Below are 26,497 nucleotides of genomic sequence, written 5' to 3' on the forward strand. Positions count from 1 at the left end.
TGTGTGTGTGTGTGTGTGTGTGTGTGTGTGACAATTTCTGACATCCTGGGGACCATTTTATTTTTCATAGCATACAAATAAAACTTTTGTTACTCTGTGTTGCTTGCGAAATGCATTTCTCTTTATTTTTCTTCATCAAAGCTATGTATGACCAGATAAGATGGGTCCATCTGAAGCATAAGTTAGCCTTTTCACAACATGTTGCAGAAGCTGTCTCATGAATCTTCCTGTGACAAGGGTTTTCCTAAAATCGCTGCTCTTTGTAGCTAAGTTTGACCAGGATTTTTATTCGCTCTCCATTGTCATGTGTTTGCCATATGCTGCAGGAGCCCTGTGGGGAAGGGTACTATTGCCACTCTAAAAAGAGCTGAGGAATTACAAAAAAAAAAGGAAGCTGAAGGCATCTCTGCTATTTCTGATCTGTGGTCAATCATTGTGCTTTCGAAAAACAACCCCTCTGCCTGGTGACATGCACACCTGGAAGTGAACTTTCAAGGGCATCCTCAGCTCCGGAGGCTATTCACACCGGGATCGCGCCACAAGCAGGATGTGACTGTGTGTGTGCTGAGCCCACACACAGGAATTGTCTCGTACAATTCAAAACCAAATCTTATATTTACTTAAGGCTTGCTTTTTTTTTTTTTTTGGTCTATGAAATCAGCAGTCTGGTATATTTAGCATCAGTCTTAAGTTAGAGTGTGAAACAAGACTTTGGGGGAAGGAAGTATCCTTATGCTTTTCTAAGTAATTTAAGAAACAGCAAAACACAAAATAACTGATTGTCCGTGATTGAACCTCATCCCTTTATTCTCATCTTCCTGTATAGTTAACTCACTCAGTTGTCAGCCAGAAAGACATAGGTTATTGCACTGGGTTGTAAAATTTCTCTGAGTGGGCCTTGAATGTTGACTATTGAATGACCTTCTTAACATTGAACAAACAATGGGAAGGTTTAATAAATAGCAGATATGTGTTTATTATGTTTTTCTTCCCTGCACAGGAATAATCAAGCTGGGGAGGTGGAACCCTCTCCCCCTCAGTTATGTGACAGATGCACCCGATGCGACAGTGGCCGACATGCTGCAAGATGTCTATCACGTTGTGACGTTGAAAATCCAATTACAGAGGTGGGTGTCTCTGAACATCTGCCCCTCCTTACTCTCAGAGCAGCCCCGTCGACCACAGAGTCAGTGCGGAGATCCGCGTGTCCTGTCTTTGTTAATTTCTAGACGCTGGGTGAAAGGAAAAAAAGGAGAGAGAGAAGAGAAGGAGGGGCACTTCACCAGGCATCTTTATAGTCCACATTCCAACTGTTTTATGTTTTGTTTTCAGAAGCAGTGAAGTGGTAACCTAGGGGAAGCTTGATAAATCATTAAAAATCTGCAGCCCATAAAGGCGAACTTTCCACAGTCCCTACTTTAACGGGCCCTCTGGTTAAATGCTTAGCACATAGTATTTGAAGAATAAACACCTGTGCGGTTTCAGATTTGTGTTGCGAGGGATAAGCGTTTTGCTTGTGTGGCGGACTTACTAAGAAGGCGCTGGCACAAGACATCTTGTCCCCTCTCTCCGATGGCCTGCAGAGTTTCTGGGAGTTGTTTCTGCCTTCCCCACCGCCCCCACCGCCCTGCCCTGATACAGCATCCATAACAAATTATGCCTCTTTTAAAGAATCTAGAGGTTCTCTGCAGAGTCTTGTATTGTAAAATGCCTGCAAGTCACATGGTATAAACATTGTCCTTTACTGTAAAGTTTTTGAATTTGCCTCTTTTGGAGAATTTGTACCTTAATAGAAACACAAAATTTTCATCCCTGTCTAGGAATGCTTTGGTGTCTTTTCTTAAAAGCTATTTTTTGGTTAGGAAGGTAACATCTGTGAATTTTCCTGTGAGATTGAAGGTTGGGCCTTTAAACTTGAAATCTGATGGAATATTTCTTTACATTTAACCTTAGGAATGTCCAATAATTAAATTTGTGTTGTGGAAGTTTGTTAATCACACTGCCATGCCATTTCTATCAGCAGGTTAGAGAAATCTTATTTTTAAAAATTAGCATTGCTTCATATCCAAAGTGACTGTTTTCCTCAGATTAGTGCGATAAGCAACTGAAAGTGACTGGTGAGCTCTGACAAGGGCCCAGAGAAGCAGCCTCCTGCCCTGCTTCCCCCCTTTGGGGCCCACATTAGCTCCTGTTCTTTAGCAGTTCTTCTCATGCCGACGTGTCTCTCTGGAGTGCCTGCTGCACCCACACCCCTCTGCAGTCAGGGCCCTTGACGAAGGTTTGCCTGTTGCTCATTCTTGCTCTGTTTTCCAGTTGTTCGAAGTTGGAAGACTTGCCCGCGGAGCAGTGGAACCATGCCACAGTCCGCAATGCCTTAAAGGAACTGCTCAAAGAGATGAACCAGAGCACATTAGCCAAAGAATGCCCTCTCTCCCAGGTCGGTATCTCCAGGAGGGGGTCTGGGAAGCGCAGAAAGCCACTGGTGGGCTCTCTAGTTGCGGGGGGGAGGGTGCCCACCTGCTTACACAGCTGCATTTAATTTATAGAGTTGCACTACATTTTAGGTGGAAAAAACATGGAGATTAGAGTGTTTTTTTGTTGTAACACAGGAAGGTATCAGTTCCTGAAAGCTTTGGTATGATGGGAGTGTATTAGAACATTTTACAATCTTTAACTTTCCACTTATATTATAGGAGGTGGGCATACGTGTCTCCGTTTTATAGATCAAGAAATCCAGGGAGAAGCACTTTACCTGCCTAAGCTTACTCAGCTGGTTAAGTGACAGGCTGAGACCCCAAACCAGACCTCTCGTGCCAAAGCCCAGGCTCCAGATCATCACATTACGTGCTCAGTGGAATGAGTCAGCCATGCCAAAACCATCTTTATTTGTTTATATTTATTTACTGAACCTTTTCCTAGCGGAGACATAGATGATCTTCGCATCATAGACCATTGTAGAGCTTTCTTACTGACTTCATGAAGTGAAATGCATTGCAGAGAAAGCGACGCTCCACTTTTAGTGAACCGATCATGAACAGGCTCCATGCGTGCTTACAGCTTTTGCCCAGGCCGTTTCAGTACCCACCCACAGGTACCATGGGGGTGCTAAGGCTTGGTGCTAGAATTTTGATTTATTCCAGTGTGATTGCTCATGAAGTTATACAAAGACATACTTTCAATCATTCTGGTCATATACAGGGACTGGATAAAGAACAATTTAAGAAACAAACTTTCAGTCACTCCTCCTGGATTTCACAATTAGTCACAATTAATTGTCTCTTGGATTTACATGGAGGTCGAAATGGACTTTGCCTGGAAGTGGACAAGCTCCTAACATAATATCACTAATTCAGAATTTTATCCCAGACTGTGAAGGCCTATGGAAATTTGGTCCAAACTGATCTGTCATGATTATCAGGTTTGATTATAATTATAAAATGTGACCAGAGAGAGTGGAAAGAACCCCGGCAGGTGCTGAGAGCCCTGAGCTCTAATGTCAGTTATTTTATGTTGGATGTGTGATCCTGGGCAAGATGTCCACTGTCATAGCTTCATTAAACTTGTCTGTAAACTGAACAAGATTGTATCTACATATTTTACATAATTTACAGGTTTGCCTTGAGGTTCAGATAAGATCACCTTTGCATCCACTGCAAAAAACTTTCCCCGTTTTCTGTACTCATTGCTTGCCCATCCAGTTGTCCAACCTAAAAAGTTTCTTCTCTGTCAATCTCATGTTTGATCCTATGGATTCTACCACCTCCGCATCCAAAATCTTCCTCTTTTATGCCGTTGCCTTATTTAGACTTTCGTCATCTCTCATCTGAAGTATTTTAAGTTGCCATGCGTCATACCTTTTCTCCTGCCACCTGCTTCTGCAGCACTAATATGTGCCGTCGCCTCACTCGTAATCCCCGGTCAGTCCCCGTCCCCAGGCTGTAGGAAGTCTGGACTCTAGAGCGTCACGTGCGAGAACCATGAAGGTGACACCCTCCGGCCTGGTTTCCCACAGAGCCATCTTCCTCCCTCTACTCGCACCCACCCTGTGCCCCAAACACACGAAATTAATTTAGAACCTCCTCCACTGTTCAAACGTCACCAAAGTATTCCTGAGGTGGGAAAAACCCCCTCCCCGTACCTAAACTTGTACTACCCTTAGTAGTGCAAATTTAACAAAATACCTTCTTGTGTTATTTTAAAAATTTATGCAAAGTTTATAATCCACTCAATATACCTGTGTTCTTGATATTTTAAAAAATGCCATAAAAAATCATTTTACCTGTTAAATTACTAACCTCGTCCCAAGCTTATGAAGATGGCCCTTGAGGAGATGTACCGTGTTATTCTCCGGCTTCGGTAGCCCTGCCACACAATACTGATGACCCTGGCGTCCTTCAGGTTGGCACTTGCTGGCTTTTGCATGTGGTTTCTCCCACATACCCTGCCTTCTTCTACTTGATGAAATCATCTTTCAAACTCCAGCTGAAAAGTCACTGCTGGTGAAGTGCTGTGACCTCCCGGCTGATAATAGCTGTTGCTTCTGCTCTTAGTAGCCTTTTGTACACACCTCTGTCACAGCACTTATCACAGCCTGTTGTCAGTGTTATCTGCCTGTTCCCATCACTCCACCGATTGCCCACAATAGCAGAAGCCTACTTGTTTATCTTTAAGTTCTCAGCATTCAGCACAAGGTATATCTTGTTTAATGCAGGAGTTCTCAACCTTGGCCCTATTAGCCTTCTGGGCTGGATAAGCCTTTGTGCTGGGGAGCTGTTCTGTGTATTGTAGGATGTCTAGCAGCATCCCTAGCTTCTACCCAGTAGCGTGATGCCAGTAGTGTGCCACCATCTCCTCTCCCCCCACTTGTGACAACCGGAATGTCTCCAGGAATTGCCAGATGTCCTATGAGGGGAGCAAAATCACCTTCGGCTGAGAACCACTGCTCTAACATGCTTAAAGTGTAAAATATAAAAATGTTATAGAAAGTATTGTGAGATGTGAAGTTTTTATTAATTTTAGTATTCTTGGAAGCTCTAAAATGTTTTGAACTAGAAACAGTGACTACAATAATTTGACAGGTGATCCCCAGCTCATTTTTAGTCAAACGGGCTCAGTTCTATTGTTTGGATTTGGGGGAAGTTTGATTTAGGCGTCTTGTATGCTGTGTGATTATAGGACATTTGTCTTACTGGGGTACCTCTCAGCCAACATGGGCCTGTAATGTGGACCCCATTATTAATCCTACAGTTATTACCCTCAGACATTCCAGAGTATTCACCTAAAATTGCATAGCTAGATTGCATTTAGTGTAGAAACAAGCTCGCTTATTTCATTGGTGGTTGCAATAGAAGAGGTGCATACATTTTTTGAAGTTCAACCTATTTAGTGTGAAAAAGAATGTGTTTTTTTTGTTCTAAGTAGGTGAGACAGTCATTCAGCAGTGTATTCCACCAGCATTAGTTGAGCCCCAATTAAGTGTCAGGCACTTTACGGTGGGCTGAAGATACAGTGGTGAAGATGGGGGATGAAGTCTGCAATCTGGGAAGAAGAGGGTGAAACACCCCGTACTACTCACCTCAAAGGAGAAAGGGGTTATTGGGCTATTTAAAATAGACTCAGCTCACGACTAAGAGATACCTGTTTTTAAATAATTTTTCCTTATTACGCCCAAACCAAACCAGGTTAGATATTTTCTCACTCAAATCTGGCAATTGCATAAATGAATGATTCAGTGGCTAGTATCCACTTTCTTGAGCATCCCAGTGGTCTGCAGTTCAAAAGAGCATCTCAGACAGCAAAAGAGTGGAAAAGTCCATAAAAGAGCAATGATTATAGCCTGAGGCCTACATATTTAAAGGAAGGGAAGCCGTGATTTAGCTGTTCTCTGTCTGACCAGAGGCTTGGAAAGTATAGGTTGTGTTTTTGTGTCTGTATTTATTTTTGATTTCACCTTTCAAACGTGTTTAAGCACTGACAGCCTCTTCCTTTTCCTCTGATGTCCCCCTGAGTCACCACTTCCAGCTTCTTTCTTCAACCCCAAGGTCAGCCCCAGGCAGCCTTATTTATCATAGTTTAGGCACAGGGCTTCCTTATTAAATGGTCTTACCTCACTGTTCCAATTTGAAAACGTTATGAACACATCTTTCTGTGGCTTATTTATTTTTCATTGAGGAAGAGTTAAACGCTATAACCCCAGTCCTCAGGGTGCTGATCCATTAAAATAAGTAGAGCTAACAGTACCTGCCTTGTCGGCCTCATAGGTTATTATGATGATCAAATAGAGTGACTAAAAAGACCATCTTGTTAACTGAACATTGCGAAGAACAAATAATTTGTAAATGAATGCACCTTCCAGTGTCCCTCTGCCCTCTATCAACATGTTCTTTGCAACTGTAGATATATTTTAAATAAATTTTTTTTGTGGTAAAATATACATAACATGAACTTTATCTTTTAAGCCAATTTTTAAGTTTACAGTTCACTGTCATTCATTACTTTCAGTGTTGTGCAGCCAGCCATCACCGCTGTCTGTTTCCAAACTTCCTATCATCACGAACAGCGAGTCTGTAACCACTGAGTTACAATTCCCCATCCCCCTCTCCTCCACAGCCCCATGTAACCTCTATTCTATTTTTCTGTTTCTATGAATTTACTTATTTTGGTACCTCAAAAAAGTAAAGTCATAGAATATTTGCCCTTTTGTGTTGGCTTGTTTCACTTAGCATGTTGATATGTTTTCAGAGCTCTGTCCCACGCCCTGAGTCGATGTTTTACTGTCAACTACCATATATTGCTGTGTGTAATGCACAGTCAGGGTTTTGGCCCACACTTGCAGGAAAAATATCTTTCATTTTAATATTTTAATTCAATTATTTATTTATTTATATTTAGATACGTGTTTTTTGTATTATAAAGGAATTTTAGCATTTACTTTTGAACATTCAGATATCATTATTGCTTTCTAGAGTTACACTTTTAATGCATAAGCATAAATAGAAGAAGAAAAAACATTTATCAGATATGGAATTAGCACTACCCGTGTATAATGCGCATCCTTATTTTCCCCTCAAAAATTTGGGCAAAAAAGTTTCCATTATACACAGGAAAACATGGTATTGAGGAACAAAATGACTGACTGAGTTATTGAACTGTGAAAATGTCACTAGTTTTCTAGTATGATGGTGAAATAGCATTTATAGTCTTTTTGTTTTTATTTTTGTTTTTAGAAATAGACCGTAAGGTAATTATTTCTGTCATCCCAAGCAAGCCTTGTCCATTTGGGGATCATTAAAGAACTAATTTAAATGTACACGATGCCAAAATAGCCAGGCAGTGAAATCAGGCAGCTAGTTGGGTTAGGAGAAGAAAACAAATTGATCGTGTCTCCTCTACAGACAAGTGGATGATAAGTGCTGGACCAGCCTTGTGTTAACCGGTTGCCAATTGTCTGTTTAATTTAATCTTAAATTTATGTATGAAGTGAGGATGCGCCCTGTCTCTTATTAACCAGTTGCCAACTGTTCCTTCAAGTTATTTTCATACAGGGTTGTTTTAGTTCAGGGCTCAACCGCATGAACTCATGTTGAAGGAGGCGCGGAGTGACAGCTTGAGAAGAACCCCTAGCTGGGCGATGGAGGCGACCAGGAGAAATGATTGCGTGGAGGGGAGAGAGCGGGCGTTCACCGGCCGCAGCTCGTGTCAGCACTTCCCCACAAGCCACCTCTCTGCATCCTCGCAGCCCGCTAAGGCAGGCGCCAAAATCCTGATTTCACAGGCCAGGATGCTGCCATTAGATAAGCAAGCCATTCACCAGCTATTTCGCAGGGAAGCTCTCACAGGGAGTGTTTCGATACTCCAGAGCCCAGAGAAAGTGTTTCTTTGAACGAGAATGGTGAAAGTTGTCAGCTCTGATTGGGTAGCTAAGAAATGGGGATAGAAAGGGGTAGCGGAAGGCTGCCAAATGACATCAAATGAATTTTTCATGACAAAGTAATTCTCCATATCAGTTTTTATTTCTATCGTACTTAATCGAAGTATCATTATAATCTCATGTTCTGTGTGTTACTTAGCGTATCACAAAGCAGAATGAAGACGCCAAAAATGAGCAAAAAACCCCAAATTCATGTATTACTTATTGCCTGCATTGTGCTTTATCCTTCCTGTTAACATGGAAAAGGGGGCCAGGAGGTGCCAGCTTCTCCCCCAACTCTGACATTCTTCTTACTCAGACAGGACATTTTCACAGGCAGAATATCTAAGCATTCACTTTAGTTTCATAGTGTTCTTTTTTTATAGCAAGTGTAGTATGTGCCTGAAGGCTAGCTACCTTATTAACATTCCTGTTCACAAATCTCGCTGAGCCAATGGGAATGCAGTAAAACATATCGAATTATTTTATCTTTCTTTTTGGGGGAAGAAAAAAGGCTACTCAGACCCCTCTTTCTAAATACCTTGTACAAATCATCTTAACTCATGTTTATTGTTTTGCCTTTCCTATTAAGTTTTAAATTACCTTTAGACATCTTAGTTTCTTCAGATCTCATTCTACACTTAATTAACTCATAGAAGGGGCCTGAACACCGTTGTTTTATTTTTTGTCACCTTGTTTCTTGCTTTATCTAAAGAATTGGTTGCAGTATCCACTGTTGAGCTTCTGCTGGCAGATAGAGGAGATGGGGAATGTGTCCTTCCTTTCATTCATTAGTTCCCCTTCTGAAGAGACCCATGACAAAGCGTGGCTGTAGTTGTGCCTCCTTATGTTGCTTTCCATTGTTTGACTTTGGACAAGATACTTCATTCTGAGTTTCTGGGCCCTCAGTTTGGAAATTGGACCATCGTTATAGTCGGAGGGAACATCGGTCCTCTGGGCTATTAAAAAAAAAAGTGAGTTTAAAACTTGTCTGAGGAACCTAAAAGAAATTCATTCTTAGATAAGGCAATCTACTTAGTTCCAATAAGTACTAATAACAGTATTGTAATAGTCTCTTACAGTTTGGCTTAGACCAAATTCAAATGAGCTAGTAAACTTTGGAGTATTTTTAGTATATTTTGATTCCTCAAATACCTAATTTTTTTAAAAAAAGAACTTGCAGGTACAAGTGGCAAATGATGTGGCAGAGTGGCTGCAAGTAAGGAAACTTAGATTTTATGCCTCCGTCTACAGTCTTCATATTTTAAATCTCATGATTAATTACAAGGAAGTCTGAAACTTCTAAGAAGAATTCTGTACTTGGGAAGACATGTTAGGCATTCCTATTTATTTTGATGTGTAATATTTTTTCATAAAAGAACTGTGTCTGTATCCCTGTCCCCGTGGCTGTGACTAAATGTCTTCAGGAGGCTGCCTTCCTTTCCCATTGTGTGTGTGTGCTTCCCATTCTTTCTCAGAGCCTGTCACCACACAGAATGGAATGAGCTCAGTAAATGCAATGTCACTTTACTAGAACCCTCTGCAAAACAATCCCTCTGTTTAAGTATTAAAAACAATAATACACGTATCTTTTGGGTTATTTGTATCAGCTTTGCTTTATATGAACGTGGATATGCAGGATTTGGTTGCATTCTGGATTGAAAAAGATCCCATTTATTTATCAAAAAGGTGTGGGATCCTAAAAGTCCAGTTGTGTGGTTGCTCTAGAATGATTGGAAAACATAAAAGAGCAACATAAACTACAAAATTATATACATATTTTATAAAGCAGTAAATGGAAATTAGATCTTTTTTGGCAGAGTAGTAGGTGGGAGAGAGTTTAATCATTACTCATCCCATTTTACAGCAACTGTATCTCATCAGTGCTAACATGCTGTTGGTTGTAAGATGCATCCCGATTTTCAGTGACATTAAAGTATTGAAAAACGTTGTAGAGTGGGTGCCATGTGGTAAATACAGATTCTCTGCACCCAGGGCCTCTGGTGAACATGATTCCTTGTAGAGTAAGGGTCAGCATGTACTAGGTCTGTGTTTGCCTCTTTCAGTTTTGTTTATAATGAATTAAGTTTTGATTTTTAAAAAATAAATCTGCATTAACATTAAGATGATCTTGCAGTATGTGTCCAGAATATTCTAGTGAAGCCTAGTAATTCAGATTCGGGCTAGGAGAATGTAATAGTTTAATTAAGGATTAGGGAAAGTTGATGTTTGAAACTAAACTAATAAGTCATAACCTGACTTTTCATCTAAAATATTCCCAAGATGTATCTCTTCTGTTTTCAAAACTCTCTCATGTTAAATTATAAAAATATATATCAGTAAAATTTTTTGAGTGTCAGCTATGTGTAAAGACCTACAGAGAATTGATAGGAATAAAATTTGCCACAAATTCGAAGAGATCTTTTTAGCAACTAGTCTAATTATCTAGGAAGCTCTCTCTAGTTACTATTCATAGTTCCTTGGCTCAATTCATAGCTTAACCCTATTTATTTTTGTTCTGGGATCAGTAAAGATAGAAACTAATTTATAATGGTCTGGGGAAAAAAATAAACCTGATTGAGTCTCTGGGTAGCCAACTCCTTTTTAAATGGGTCCAAATGTGACTCTAGTATACTCTAGTATAGGACCTGGTAATAGAGCCCATGGAAGCTCAGATATTCATTTTCTTGACATAAGATTGACAATGGCCTTGTGCAGTGTCAGTGAAGATGCATCTGGAACAGTGACCAAGTAGGAAGGCCAGGGAGTGAGGGAAAAGTGTATTATCAGAGGCCAGAGTAATATGGCTTGTGGCCTGGCCTTAAGGGCCAGGAAGAGTTGAGGTACAGCTCCAGGCAGTGCTTGAGATACTTTGCATTTTAGACTTTCTCGTCTGCAGTTGGAAATGGAACAGACACATCTGAAAGGCATTATTTGGATGACGAATGCTGGAGCTTCTGATCTTACCTTTTCGTCTGGATGTTAAATCACTTTGCAATAGAAGGTTTAGCGCTGACTCCTGCCATGGCTATATAGCCTATGCCTTTCCAGAGGATAACATTCATACAAACACGGAGAGGAGACAAGGACATTTGCCATTATTCACAAACACCAGTGTGGCTGGTGCATCTATTACTAGGCTGCTTTCATGTTAAATTTTTCATTATTATGACATTTCAGTTTGGCATTTTAAAATTTCATCTCTGTCCCTTTTCATCTGTTATATTTCAGTGACTCAGATATCCCACATCAGAACTGTGTTAGACATGAAGGAGAAAAAAAATTGAAACAGATCTCAGTCACTGTCTTCAAGGGTCTCACAGAGGAGGGCAGAGAGAGAAAAGCTCAGCCAGAGAGGGAACTAGCCTGGCTTGTCGGGAGACTTCTTTACTCCTTTGTTAATAATATACAAAGCAGAACCCTGCCTCGGGAAGATTAGAATCCCATTGATCCTCCAGTGCAGCAGGCAAGGCTCCCAAAGTTCTGTGATATCCTCAGGTGATACGGGCTCTTTGCGTTCCTAGGGCCGTCCTCAGATCCTTAGATTAAGAGTTCTCCTTATTATCTCCCCTTAGAGAACAGGATTGTCATTTAGAGATCAGTAACTGGGCAAGGATAGCCATCTGCTCTGTAGAAAGGGCCGAAGAGGTTTCTGTGAATTGAATTAGGAGCCCCCTCCCCCACCAGCACTGCATACTGATTAAAAAAGAGGGAGACTGGGCTCACAGAGGGAATTGTTTCAAATGGGTGGCTATGCAGGGCTGTTCGCTGGCATTTGAACCTCCTAGTAAATAATTTGCAATTATCTCGATTTCTCGTTATCCTTTTAATCTCAGCTATTTTGTAGAGATGCCATTAGAAGTTCTGAGATTTTGCTCAACTGCTCCATATCTAGGGTACCTTTTTTAAAGAAAGATGCAATTTCAAGGCAGGATGTAAAACCTAATGTAGGTCACTTGGATCTCTTGAATTGTTTATGTCCATTTGTTTTCAGACAGAATTTGCAGCAATAAAATTTATTTACAAAACATGCACATGTACTATCATAGTCATTCAGGTTTAAGTTAACATCTGCCACAAATGTTGGTCCAAACATGCCATATTGACTGAAAAACATATCTCTGTAGAAAATTTAATTCAAGGTGTGTGATTATAATTTTAATTTTTCAGTTGTAAATCAGGTTATGCTCCCTTTCTCTTTCCTTTTTACCAAAATTACAAAAAAATCAGTTGAGGGCTGTAGCTGAGGAGGAAGAACAGGATGAAGAGCAAGAAGGAATCAAGTACTGAAGCACTCAGAAAGTTTTAGTTTTGATTCATTTTTGGTTGAAACGCAGTACAAGTGTTATGTTTAGTTCCTCCTGCTCTAAAATAGCACTGTTAATTTTTTCATTTGGTGCATTTTCACACAAGTGCTAATCACACGTTTCTATAAATTATATTAATTTAACTGATTTCCCTAAATGTTGTTCTGCAGTGTGTAGCACGGATGTTCTCTGATTCTTGGCTCTCTAAGCTTGTTGCAGTTGGAAACGGAACAGACACATCTGAAAGGCATTCTTTGGATGACGGGTGCTGGAGCTTCTGATCTCACCTTTCGCTCTGGTTCCCAAATCACAGCTGTACTCTCCTGGATGTCTAATGTGTGTGTCCTGCCTCCTCCATCGTTGACATTGTTCCTGGGTTGGTTTTTTTAGAGAAAGCACTATCATCATATAAGTATACATTTAAGGGACAGTAGACGTAGATAATCATATTTAATGTTTAATAGTTTAGTTTGCAGGAAGGTGACTTCTTCACATTTAGAAGGCAAAGGAGATTGATGTGGGTTATAGTATGTCCTTTCCTGTCCCTAAAAAGCAGTACTCATATTTATGAAATATACCATTTTTTCTTCACAGAGTATGATTTCATCCATTGTAAATAGCACATACTATGCCAACGTGTCAGCAACCAAGTGCCAGGAGTTTGGGCGATGGTATAAGAAGTACAAGAAGATTAAAGGTAAACTTTTTATTTTTAAAGCCTATTTTCCATTTCTTAGGCCAATGAGTTGCTGATGCTCTGGAATTTATGCTAACTTTAGGTATAATTTTTAAATAAAATTTTATATAATTTTTATAAAGATTCTTAATATTTCCCTCAAGAGATCCAAATGGGCTTCCTTAAAATTAAGATGGCATTAGAACTAAAACTTAAATTCTTAGCATAATATATGAAGTTTATGTTTTCACAAGACAAGCTTATGAAGGTTGAGATCTTTCGAAGTATTTTGAAATGGTTTATTTCACCTAAGCCTGTTTATTTAAAAAGCTAATTGATAAATTATTTCTACTAATATATTAATGGAACTTAAAAGCAGTCATTCTAGGTTAAATCAACACTTACAGTGTAAGTACAAATTACATATCAGAAGGACTGCTGTGGTATCAGGAAATCTTAGGTCAGAAATGGAGTTTTGATGTTATGTTGATTTGGAGACAATTCTAGAGCAGTGGTTAAAGCAAAGGGACTCTGCCCTCAGGCAGAGTTGTGTTCAAATCTTTGTCTTCCATTTGATAGCTGTGCGAGTTTGAACAAATTATTTAATTCTACCAAGACTCAGTCTTCTCATCTGAAAAGTAAAAAAAATAAAAGCATCTAAAGTCTCTGGCTAGCTGTGAGGACTAAGTAAGTTAATATCAGCACAAAGCAATCTCTTAATTAATAGCTATCATACTATAACAATAATTAATAGCAGTAGTTGTACTAATAGTAATGTCTTATACATGGTCTGGCTCAGATAATGCCCCTTTTTTATTACAAAATCTTATATTACAAAATCATAAGCATGTACTGCTGTAATATAACACTATCACATTCAAGTACACCATGTGACCTTTTAGGTAAAATGTTCAAATCAAAACTATAAATTATTATACCCATGTTATTACCCGACAAACCACACTCAAGCAGGCTTTACTTCTGCCAGACCCTGTATATGGAATTACGTCTGGTCCTGAATATGCAATTCTCTTACATAATAAATGTCATGCTATTTAGACCATTCAGTCCTTTAAATATTTTTGTGATATTTTGCCTTTACAAATACGTCAATGTTGGAAAAGTTCCGTTGTTCTCACCCCAATTCAAATGCTGTTTAATTCAAATGTGATCAGCCTCCAAGGTGATTTGGGGAATTTTCGGTAACATAATAGGTTGATGTTTGAGGGTTTTCCAGTCCAAATTTTGCACGATTATGGTATCATCCATCATGTTTTATTATAGGTTCTCATAGCCTTGCTGTCAATTCACTGCCCCCATCTGAGGAGCAAATGACATTTATGGTGGGTAGGTAAAAGTAAAGGATGGATTTATTTGTTTTACAACCTGCAGGTTTCCTCTCGGGAGACAGAGTGTGGAAGTAATGCTTGTTGGCTGTAGAGTATTTGGGAACTTGTTTACAAGGTTACCTTTTGAGGAAAATGAGCTTCATATGCACTGGTGGCACACTTCTGATTTCAAAGGGATGAGAGCATTTTATGCTAGATATAAAATTTATAAGGAAAGTCATGATGTTGAATTACCCAGGAGAAACTAAATTTACTAAATATTTAGTTAAGATCTGTTTCTTTTCTACATATTCTAAAATTCTTAAGCCACTTTAGGTTCTGGTTGGGTGCTTGAGATTATTATTAATATTAACTCTTGTACAGGATCCAATGTATAATGCTTTCACATTATAAGACATGATTGTGTGGTTCAGAAGGATTTCTTTTCCCTAAGTGTTGTCTCCAAGTTTTTCTTTTAAAATAAGATTGTTAACGTGCTTGAACATACCCTCTTTGGCTAAAAATCAAAAGAATCACACAGCTTCAAGGTCATTTGTTAAATCCCATTTACTAGCTGTTTAAGAGAAAGGAAGAGAGTGTCCTCTTTTAATAGTCTGGAGTATAATTCCAGATTTAGAAAGACTGGAAACCCTTCACTCTAGTGTTTTCTGAATTGCCACTACAGAATGTGTGTGTGTGCACATTCACACACACATTAACACTCATGGCTTCTACTTTTCTCCTTTCTTTCTCAGAAATCCAACTCTTCAGGTTCTTTTTTTCCCTCAGGATAGTAAATGCACAGTTAAATTTTTAAGTGCCGTAAAAGCAGACTAAGACCTTGATTTCAACAGGAGGTCAAGGATCCACACACCTGAAGAGGCTGCCAGACACTGTGTACACATGCTATTCAAAGAGATGGAGCTAGTCGTTCCTGTTGAAAAGTGTGTGTATGCATGTGTGTGTCAGTGGGAAGAGAAAAGGGAAGGTTAAGGTATGTGTGAAGTAAACACAAGCTGCCGTAAAACAGTTCAAGTGGTGTTGATTCATCAACCAAGGGAGTGGGAGGAAAAACAAAGAATTCATGACAGGTATAATGGTGTACAGAAAATAAACACCCAGAGAAGAGTGTTTTATTAACTTTCGACCCCTAGAGAAAAGGAAGTGTTGGACCCATACAGGCACGTTTCACTCGATGGGAGCTTTATGCTATGAATAGATGTTGCTGTGAGAGTTCCTATCTAGTAGAATCCATTTCTCATGAGAAAGTAATGATTCTGTTTGTAAAATTTGTTTGTGTCCATACATTGTCAAAATGAGAAGAAAAGGAAGGAAATTAGTAGTGGCAAAACCAGAATTCAACCTTAGGGCTCTTCCTGAACACTCAGGAGCCAGAGTTCTGTGTCCCTCCTTCTGGTTTTCCTACCCCCACCCGGCCACTCCTGCCTCCCTTTTAGCCCAAAGTTACCTATTTACATGTACCATGGCTGATAGCCAGTAGAGAAGAAAATCTCAAACTAACTTACTGATGTTCCAAACTAAGTGCAGGCTGCATTGTTAAATATGTTTCCTATTATCTGCTAATGTCTGTTTTAATAAAACAGTGGGAACTAAATGGTTGCTTCTTAATCAAAACCATGATTTCCTAAACATAAGCTATGTGATTCTGTTACAAATTGCCACATATAGATCTCTAGGTCAAAATTTTTTTCTTTTCTCATAGAAATAAATAAACAGTAAAATAATTATATACTCTGAAAGATCAAAGTAAATATGACTAAAACCTGGCAAAAATAAAAGTCTACTGGAGGATTAAAAAAAAAGATCACATTGCAAATTCTATAGTTAATGCTTAAATAAATATGAGAAAAATGAACAATCAATAATTTGATATCATTAAAAACAGATGTAAAAACTATATACAAATGGAATTGTCTAAATTTTGAAGTAAACATTTTAATGTGCATTTTTTGAATTTGTTGTTCTTAAAGCTAAACTATTTACACTTATTCTTTAAAAAGTCCTAGGTTGGTTTGGCATAGCATGTTAACTTTATTTTCCCCAGATCACAGCAAAGCACATTCTGTTTATCTTTTTTCTTTAATTTCAAAGACAATCATGGTTGACACAGACATATTTGAGTTAACATTAGTGTTAATTCAGGGGAGATGGGGAGACAGAATTTGTATACTCTGTTTTTAAGGTCCAGAACCATGAACCTGCATCCTATGAGTTTTTGATATTGAAGAAAATGAAGTGGGTGGATGAGGTAGTAAATTGGTTTAGACAACATGTTTTTTTTATTGCTGTTCATCTCACGATATAATTGCTTCTGGCCTACATTTTACAATGTAGAGCTCATAAGCTCCAAAGGATAAAAAAAAAATGTACATTCTGCGTAAAAGCAAAAAACAATACAAAACAAAACAATCCAACAATATTAACAGCTGTTTCATGTGTAGCAGTTTCAGTGTTGGATACAAAAATAATCCACAAGGTCTTAAAAATGTTCATGCTATTACAACACTATTTTAAAGAATTCTTGGGATTATGTAGGATTTACTCGGTCCACTTTTCTTTCATAAGTTCTATCCATTTTAATAAAAGTTACTTTAACCTAGTTCTTCTTTTGCATTAATTATTTTTAAGCAGCAACTTTCCCCACCATTGTTATGAAAGTAAGGGGAATTATGTGTGCCACACCGTTAGGAATTACACTCCTAATGACAATCTACTTTTGCAGATTTTGTAAGAATATGATAGTGCCTTAACAAAGAAGGGCTCATTATTTTAAATATTTTTTAATTAAAAATTAGTAAGTTAAAAGAAAATCATTTTATATCTAACGTGTTTTTCATCTGGCAAAACGAACTGTTGTCTTGGTCAGGTCAATCGCAAATATTTAATATGTCTCAAGAATTAAAGGGTCATTGAAAGTACACATAAATACTAGTGGGTATTATGAAATTATTTGTGTAATAAAATAATACCACTAGAAAGAATGGACCTAACTAAACCCCATAGTTTGGCCAGAGAGCAGAATTATCCCCATCACCTTCTTTTCTCAATCATTGGTCAAGAACTCCCTGATTGCTAGTTGTCTTAATTTTATTTGTTTATTTGAGCTTATTTAGCAAAATATTAAAAAGCTGGGAGAAATGAGGATTTTTAAAATCAGTGTTACTTCCCCAAGCCTGGTTTATTCTAGTAATCAGTATTTTATCTGACCCTGTCTGATCTAGTCTTGCAAGATCAAACGTCCAGGCCAGCAAGCAGACAGTAAACAAAGCCCGTGAAGGGTTTCAGTAAACACAAAGATTAGATGTTGAATGAAAATTAAACTCCTTGAACTAGTCCTCTGTACTAAAGTGGTTAAGTGGGTTGTGATTAAAAGAAATAAGTAATTATGATCATTATAGCTGAAATGATATAATGTTACCACATTTAAAGCACCTCTTGTACCCCAAAATGATTGTGTCATTTACAAAGTGGTGCCTCGGAGTTGAATGGAGAAATCAATGTCCTCTGACCCGGTTCCATAAGGCAGCCCGTACTTTGCCATGGTGGTATCGGTGGTCAGGACAATGCCTTTAATCAACTGCCGGTACTTCTGCCTCTGCTGTTGTTTAGCTCTGATGAGGTAACAGTAACTCACTTTTGTCTACCTAATTCTTCTGAGTTATGAAATAAATTTGCTTTTAGCTTTGGATCTAAATCAAGGTGTTTGGAAAGGAAGGTTGTCTGTCCTCTCCTCATACCGTACCTTGCTTAAAGTAATGCCAACATCAGATCCTCAAATATTATATAAATATTGGATTCCTGGAAATACAAACCTCATTTTCACAATCAACTGCTTTTTATCTTACTGGTTTTCCAGTATTTGAAAGGGCCTTGTACGTACGTATTCACTGTGACAATCATGGATGAATACTGGTGATCATTCATCGGTCACCTTACCCTACCTGGCCTTAGGGTTAAAAGCTTATTGGTGGTGTCAGCAAGGGGAAGAATGTTGCATGAAGAACGCCTTGAACCCTAAGCTCAGATGTGGGCTAATTCCTTACTTGGATCCTTTCTAAAATTTTATTCTATTTTTAAAAAACATTTATGTATTTATGTATTTATTTTAGAGAGAAGAGAAAGGAAGGAGAAAGAGAGGGAGATAAACATGGATGTGTGAGAGAAACATCCCTTGGTTACCTCTTGTACATGCCGCCGCCTAACCTGGTGGACTGAACCTGTAACGGGGCATGTGCCCTGCCTTGGAGTCAAACTGGCAACCTTTCACTTTGCAGGATGAAACCCAATGAGCTGAGCAACACTGGTCAGGGCCTTATGTGGAGCTTAAGAATCTCATTCCACCCATACTGCTTCTCTAGCCTGAAAACCTTTATTCATAAAGTGATTAAAAAAATAAAAACAGTTGTTTGTCAACAATGTAGTTTGTAGATTAAAAGAAACAAACTTGCTATCTTCTCATATTTATACATCTTAAATAGATGTATATATGTTAAATACAGGTATATATATAAATACATATTAAAAAAGAATAAGAAGGGGAAAAGATCTCTTTTCCTAACTTCTTCCTTTCCTCCCCCCATCCATCCATGCATCCATCCATCAATCCATCCAATATACTTAGTATTTGAAAGAAGTATAAGACACAGGTCCTGTTTTCAAAAAGCCTACATTCTATATAAAATAATTAATAATATAACACACATTTTGTCATTTAAAAATAAATGTGAACACCTGCTTTATATACCTCACAGGAAATTTTCCTTGTAAGAAAATCAGTCACAATTAAAGAACTAATTTTAATTAAACAAATGTTTAGCAAGTGCCTCAACTACAGGCCACATTTAGTGTTAGGAGACACCCAGTAACACACAAGGTGTGGTTCCTGCCTCTGGTTGTGTTGACCTCAGCTCAGCAGGGGAGGCAGCCCTGTAAGAGTATCTGGCAAATAGATGGCCTTGGTATAAACTGGTGGAATGGTAGCACAGAGAAAGGCCCGTAAATTCTACTTGCTGAATGTCAAGTTTGGAGGCAGGGCAATAATTTGTGAAGAAATAATACATGGGAAGGCAGGTAGGAGGGAGAAGGGACAGTATGTACACACTGGAGGAAGTAGGCAAAATAAAATTTAGTGCAGAAATATGTGGAAGGTGAGTGAGGGAGGTGAGACTTGGTTTTTGGTGGAAGTAGTGAGAAAGAGCAAAGTAACCAATCAATAACTGTGTGAGAACAAGAAAGAGAAATCAGAGTGGAATCCAAGCTTTTTGAGCTTAAGTGGCTCTTAATGGTTTTGGCAGAAATAGGACAACATGTATTTAGAGAAAGTTGCTGATAACTTCAGTGAGAGTTGGTGAACTAGGTAGAAATATCCATTGGGCTGTTCAAGATGTGGAGCCAGCTGACTAAAAGATGCAACTAGAGAATAGATTTTGGAGCCAATTATTTGGACGTGATAGTTAAAATGATGCCAAAGGAGCATTTCAAAAGGAGAGGGTGAGACCCCGAGGAGATTGGAAGCTTTGAGAGGAAAAGGACTGTGGTTTAAGAAGACATGATAAGGAAGGAAGTGAGGTTTCATGGAAGCCAAGAGAAGATGGGTTACCGGTGGAGAAATGTTATTAAGGGTGCCAGGAAGAGGAGAAGGAGAAGAGGTAATTGGGAGCTCTTAGCTTTGGCACAAAGGCCATGATGACTTGGAGGGAGCTATTTGCCTATCGTGTGAGAACAAGGGTAACATGCGGCCAGGTAGGGAAGAAGGCAAGGAAATGGGGAGAGCAGAGATTGGCTTAGGAAATGCTATAAGGCAGCTCGCTGCAGCACTAGGGTAGAACCCACACTCTCCCCCTCCCCTTTTGTACCCCAATACCCAGGAGAGGGAGGATGGAGCCAGTGGGAGCCAAAGGCTCTGAAGGTGAAGAGGGATGATTAGCTAGAGTTCAGAAACTAGGAGAGGATGGGATCTGAGGCACTGATGACACTTTACCTTTGAAAGAAAAAGAACCTGGAGGAAAGGAGGTAGATAAGGAGACAGATTTTGAAGATGGAGTGAGTGGTAAAGAAAGAGGTAGCTAGTGCCACATAGTGGGGGTCGTAGGTGATGTGATTATCTAGCAGTGAGGAATAGAATGGCTGGGACTGGGCCTTAATAGAGGAGAACCCCTGAAGTAGTACTGGATCAGCCATGTGTGGGAAACAATGAGAGAGAAGTAGGGACTTGACCTGAAGTAACACAGTGAAGGATTTATAGTAGTACAAGGCTCTTTAATTCTTAGCATTTATTTACAGTGTGCTTTAGATTTCTCATAGTTTCAGATTTGCATTTGTCCTGCCCAGAAGCAAGATTAAAAACTTGAAAACAAAGATAGATCTGGTGGTGACTGACAAAGAATCTACAGAGTTGTGAAATGAAAATTTTTGTATGTAGACCAAGGAATGTCTAGCTTATTTAAAATATGATATGATTGTAGTGATGTCCTCTAATTTGGGGGAAAGTGGTCAGTTAAAATCAAAGAATTCTCTTGACTTCCTGATAAATTAAGTAAAAGTTTATATTTGTTTTTTTTTCAGAGAATTTACAAAGTTAAAGCTGAAAAACGCTGAAATTTGCAAGGTGTTCGAAGCTCTTAAATGCAAATGCTATGTAAGATGCTAGGACTAACATGACAGTTGCCTGCTGTAGACAGTTTAACTAGCCGTTTGCCTGACTGATGATAGGCTTTCATTTTAACTTTTGCAAGAATTTGAGATCATCTGACCTTGGAGTCTTGAACTCCCAAGAGAATGGACCTGAATCATCTGGAATACCAGTCAGGCTATGAGTTCTAACATTGGGCCTTTAAAGCTATCACCTTCCTAAGTTCCATGTTCCGTAGTAGTTTTGATTCTTGAGTAATAGGCCAAATTACTGAATAGACCAAACGTTCCTTGAAGGAACATCTGGCAACACATTCATTGTGTGATTTCCTTAGAGCCCTGTGGGTATAGGGCCTTGAACATTGCAGGTACTTAGTAAATGTTAATAGAACTAAATTATATAGATGAACTTATTTGAACATATATGAACTTAGAACAGTTTTATTTTCACACACGTTGTATTGTGACTAATCTTGTTTACTATATGATTTCTCAATTGAGAGAAAAAAGAAAATACTTGGCTGTTTAAAGAATTTTACAAATGTCCTTAGCAAGTTAGTAATTGTTTAGAATCATTCTCTTTTTTTACTAATTGTTATTGAGCTAAAGATTTAGTAATAGTCAGTTCCACTGAAAGAGGCAGTAACACCTTCATTGAGTAAAATTTAGGGACCATTTATGTAGCCTAAGAAAAATGTCCCTTTGAGATTTCTCCAGCTAGTTTATTGAGTATTTTCCTTAAAAATGGCCTAAGACATTTAAATTCTATAAAATCACAGAAAAAAAGAATGAGTCATGGGTTGATTGTTTCCTTGATTAGTTTTTTCTTCAATAGGTTAAACTAAGGAATTAATGCACAAACAGAATGCTAAATGTCAAAGGTAGAATGCTCCTGAACAATAATGACAAGTTTCTCAAGTGTTTTTTTTTTTCTATCATGCGTGAATTCACCTCTGAAATGACAGTTTCAGATTAAAATAAAGACTAAAGATAATGATATTATTAGATATAAGTAGCTTTAACCTATATAGAGAGTTATGGGAATATTTGAAATGATCACTGATTATTCAAACTATGATAAAGCATTGTTTGAAACCAAACGGGACAATAACGTTCTGATGCCGTACTGGTAATGGTGGATAATGCTCACTTTTTCCGTGGAACATAATGGGGCCCTATGTGCGTTTATTGCCCCCAAAACAGAGGTGTCCTGATTCAAGTTGCTTTATGGTAGACATATATGTTTTTGTGGATCTTAATATGATGGAAAAAGGAAGTTGATAATAAGGGGAAAATATACCTAAGACCAGTCATACAGTATTATCACAGTGCTGGCTGGTACATTTCACTTACGGGGCTGGAAGCATTTTCCTTCCAAACCTTGTTTTATTAGGAGTTAACAAGTTGGCTCTGAATCTCTTGCTTGAGGCAGAGACTTTGCAAGCAAGGTCTCAACCCAGAGACGGATTCTCTTTAACAAATTTAGAGGAAAAAAATCTTTAGGTTTTGTAGTCCTAAAAGACTTAAGCTTTTTTTCTTTTTTCTTTTGCCCTTCAGCCCTTTCAGAAGCCTAATATTTTCTTTAATTATATTTAGTGAACTCTTCTGGTAATAGTTTTTTCCCCCCAATGGTGTAGGATTTATATCTGTTTTAGATGGGATATTAGCGTTAACTCTTAAAATCATGCCTGTCTCTGTTTGTGTTAACACAAAATGGTTTTTATATAACAAATTGACTGTACCTACACTTATTGAATAGGAGAGAGTAAAATAGTATTTCCCGTGATTGGGCATATTTAGTATTGGCAGATGGGATGCTATTCTGGGTTTTCATGGAAATTAGTATTATATTTACATTTAAAAAAGAATTTAATTCTGAATCTGAAGTACTTTGGGTGAATAGGAGGGTTGTATAACATTACTGTGTAGTCCAGTTCAGAGAGTGATGTAAACATAAATGTCAAGTAGAACCATATGAAATCACAATTTTTGCAGGTCAAAACTGTTGCGTATCATCAGTTTCATGTAGTTCAATCCTATGTGAACTTATTGCAATTGCCCAAGATTCTCAGGTTATTACCATGTTAGGTGAGTGTGAATACCCATTTTATTTCTTGTTGGTTACCTGGTTCAAAGAAACACTTCATATTCACAGGGTTTATAAAGAATACTTTCTAAAGTTCTATGTTGTGTGATTCATGTCTTTCATCAGTCAGGTGGGAATCCATGTTGATGACACTCATTTTGGGGCAAAGCTTTTTTGGTCACAAGAAAAATAAAAGAAAAGGAAATTCCTGAAAAGGCATATAATGAGTGTGAGTTTGTATTAGATGACTGGAATGAATTGATAGTAAACAACAAGATAGGAATCAAAAGGAGCTATGTTTCATTATCAAATAGAAAAGCATTTTAAATCACAGGCAGATGTTACATTATGTATACCAAACAGGTAAATTGTTTGAAACAAATCTGTAGGTAGAGTTTTTCTTTTTTAAGCTAATATTATTCAATACTGTATCTCTAGGAGCTGACATCATTCCTAGCACAGAATAGTTGGTTAACAAATATTTATCATCTAAATTAGAACAACAAACAAATGTGAATGCTCTTATTTTATTGATTAGCAATTGAGGAATCAATGATTTAATCACTTTTTTTAACCAGCTTTTTCAGTCTCTCACCTCTGAAAGGTTAACAGGACATTATTGGAGGCATGAGGCTGAGCCTTCACCATTCATATAACTCATCCATACATCATGCCACCTATGCACGTACATGCCAAATACATGTGTGCACACATATACAGATAGAAAGTAGGATTTATCTGTAGGAAAGTTGATTAGTCCTGACTCACACCCTAAAATTAATCACATGCCCAAGGCTTTAAGAACCTGAAGACGTACGTACATTTGAATCCTGATTCTTCCTTTGATAGGTTTGTAACATTACTTTTTCTCAACCTCTTCTTCAATAAAGCAGGCATTATAATATCTGACATACAGTTGTTGTGAGAATTAATTGCCAATAACATGTAAAGGATTCAGCTCAGTGCCTTAGCTACTATGTGTGTGATAAGTAGGGCCTGAGGTTACCCGCAATGCCAGCATGTTTTAAAAGAGATGTATTAGCATGATGTGAAAATTTCAGCACTTAACAATAAAAACATTTTTCTCTAAAGGAAACCCATTAAGAAGTACTTGTGAAACATTGAGACCCTAAGAACTTGACTTAGAGTTATGCAGAGAAAGAAAAATAGAAAGTAGTTTTCACAGTCCATGTGGTTTGTTTATTATGCTTATGAGGCTAGAGTCAGCCCTAATCCTTTTGAATATTCCTAAATATTTATCTGTGTTTGGATAGCTATTTGACCTTGAACAAGTTATCCGACTTTACTAGTATTAATGTGATCACTGTGTTTAAAATTGTACACTGCAGTTTTGGGGTTGGGGTGGGGAAGTAGGGAAGTTGGGGTGAAGGTTTGGAAATCCAAGGCAATGGCGTGTTCATGTATCTTTTCTCTGTGCGCGAAGATTTGGGTACCCATTTGAAATTATCAATTTCACTGGCAACTTTTCTGCCAGCAGTACCAAAGGCAAGCCTATGTCTTATCTTTGTAAATCACTTGCAGAGTACTTTCTGAGACTTAAAGAGTCACAGAGAAATTTACCATCTTTTAAAAAAATTTGGCTTATATTCTTCCATCCAAGGTTTTAGGAGATATTTCAGGGGAATTCTAGAGTTTTATAGCACTCATTCATGCTAATCTGTTTGCATTTGCATAAGCATCTTAATGGTTTAAGGAAAAATCCATAGACCCAAAATTCTAGAAATTTCTCAATGCAAAACCTTTTCCCCACTTCATTACTTTTCACTCATTATAACTATGGACAAACCCCAGGGGTTATTTCACAAAAGCAACTGTGTTAAGGTTTGCATTGAAACATTAGGTTCATAGTTCTGGACAAATTATCAGCCCTTTACACAGTATTGATAGATAATAAACTTGCAAGAGCAGTACTCCAACTACCACTGTTTCTGCTAGGTAAATACTAGTGTTCTTGTTGCTGTGTGAAGTTTCACTAATAGAGATGTCTGTCTTAGGAGAGTCTTAACTTTTAGCCAGAGTCAAAAAGCAGAAGCAATTATTCTGAGAAAGAGAATTGTTTTGAAAATCCTAGCAGCAATACACTTTAAGATGCTATTAGGTAAGTAACCTGGAAGGTTGATTTAAAACCAGTTTACAGGCAATTCTCCTCATTTTACAGGTAATCCCAAAATCTCCCTGCTAGTTACAACACAGGCCTTAAAAACCCCAGTGTGTTCTCCTTTCCACCTATCCTATGCCACTTAGCTCTGATTGGCAGGCACCTGTGCCAATGAGATGCTTCTCCTTTTGCAGCTCATAAATACTCAGCCATACACTTTGGGGCACTTAGTCACTGGAGAATATATTTTAAATATTGAAATTTTACTGTGTTTAGTTTACATAACACCTTTACAGACATAATATGAATAATGACATCTAACAGCACTAAACCGATGGGGGGAAGAAGATTTTTTGTTTGTATTGTTTTTGCTTTTTTAAGTTAGGACATTTTGATGCTTTCTTGTTCTCTGGAAAATAAAAACAATACAGTAAGCATTTGCTTTTTAAAAATACTGTAGTAAACTTTCCTTTCTTCTGGTTGATAAAAATGTAACATGTATACCTGCGTACCTCAGAGATACTGCAGGTTTTGTTCCAGACCACTGCAGTAAAGCGAGTATCACAAACAAACGGGTCATCAAAGTTTTTTTGGTTATCCAATGCATATAAGAGTTATGTTTACACTATAATGTAGTTTATTAAGCGTGCAATAGCATTATGTCTCAAAAACAATGTATATATCTTTAAAAAATAACTATTGCAAAAAATTGCCAACCATCATCTGAGCCTTCAGCAAGTTGTGATCTTTTTGCTGGTGGAGGGTCTTGCCTTAACATTGATGACTACTGATTGATCATAGATCAATACAATAATATAATAATGAAAATAGAGTATAATGATGAAAATATAATAGAACAATTAAAATATAATAATAATGAAAAAGCTTGAAATATTGTGAGAGTGACCAAAATGCGATATGAAGTGAGCAAATGCTGTTGGAAAAATGGCACTGATAGACTTGCATGTCACAGGATTGCCACAAACCTTTAATTTGTAAAAAATTCAGTATCTGTGAAGTGCAGTAAAGCCAAGTGCAATAAAATGAGGTATGCCTCTACATTTAAAGCATATTTTATTTCTTGAATTTCCCCATTTTTTATTCATAGTGATTTTTGAAACTTAAAGCTGTTATTTGTATAGCATTCCTGTAAATTTAATTTCAAGAGTTGTGAGATTATGTCATTTTATTTTCCATCTCTTCTTCTGCCTCATAATTCATAGGTCAGAATATAAACTATTAAGCCTCACTTGGAGAAATGGAATAAATAGGAACATATTCCTGCATACAATTCTATACTGATAATAAATTTTTTTAAATTATAGGGAGTTGTTTTTAAGCTTGATATAATGTAATATGTCATAGTTACTTGAAATAAAAGAAAAGATTGCAATTCTTTAGGTGACCTTTCAGAGTAGCAG

General features: G+C 37.8%; 1 protein-coding gene across 1 annotated transcript in view; it reads left to right on the forward strand.

Annotated features, from left to right (window-relative positions):
* SATB2 (SATB homeobox 2) overlaps window positions 1-26,497 on the forward strand; it is a 170,629-nt gene that overhangs the window by 67,761 nt on the left and 76,371 nt on the right. The window contains exons 3-5 of the mRNA XM_054585878.1: window positions 1,001-1,127; window positions 2,314-2,437; window positions 12,811-12,913. Of these exons, the coding sequence (XP_054441853.1) occupies window positions 1,001-1,127; window positions 2,314-2,437; window positions 12,811-12,913 (354 nt within the window). The remainder of the gene's footprint in view (window positions 1-1,000; window positions 1,128-2,313; window positions 2,438-12,810; window positions 12,914-26,497) is intronic.

This window comes from Pteronotus mesoamericanus, unplaced genomic scaffold (genome assembly GCF_021234165.1).
Source record: "Pteronotus mesoamericanus isolate MK-2021 breed Mesoamerican mustached bat unplaced genomic scaffold, CSHL_Meso_final contig_90, whole genome shotgun sequence".
Taxonomy (NCBI): Eukaryota; Metazoa; Chordata; class Mammalia; order Chiroptera; family Mormoopidae; genus Pteronotus; species Pteronotus mesoamericanus.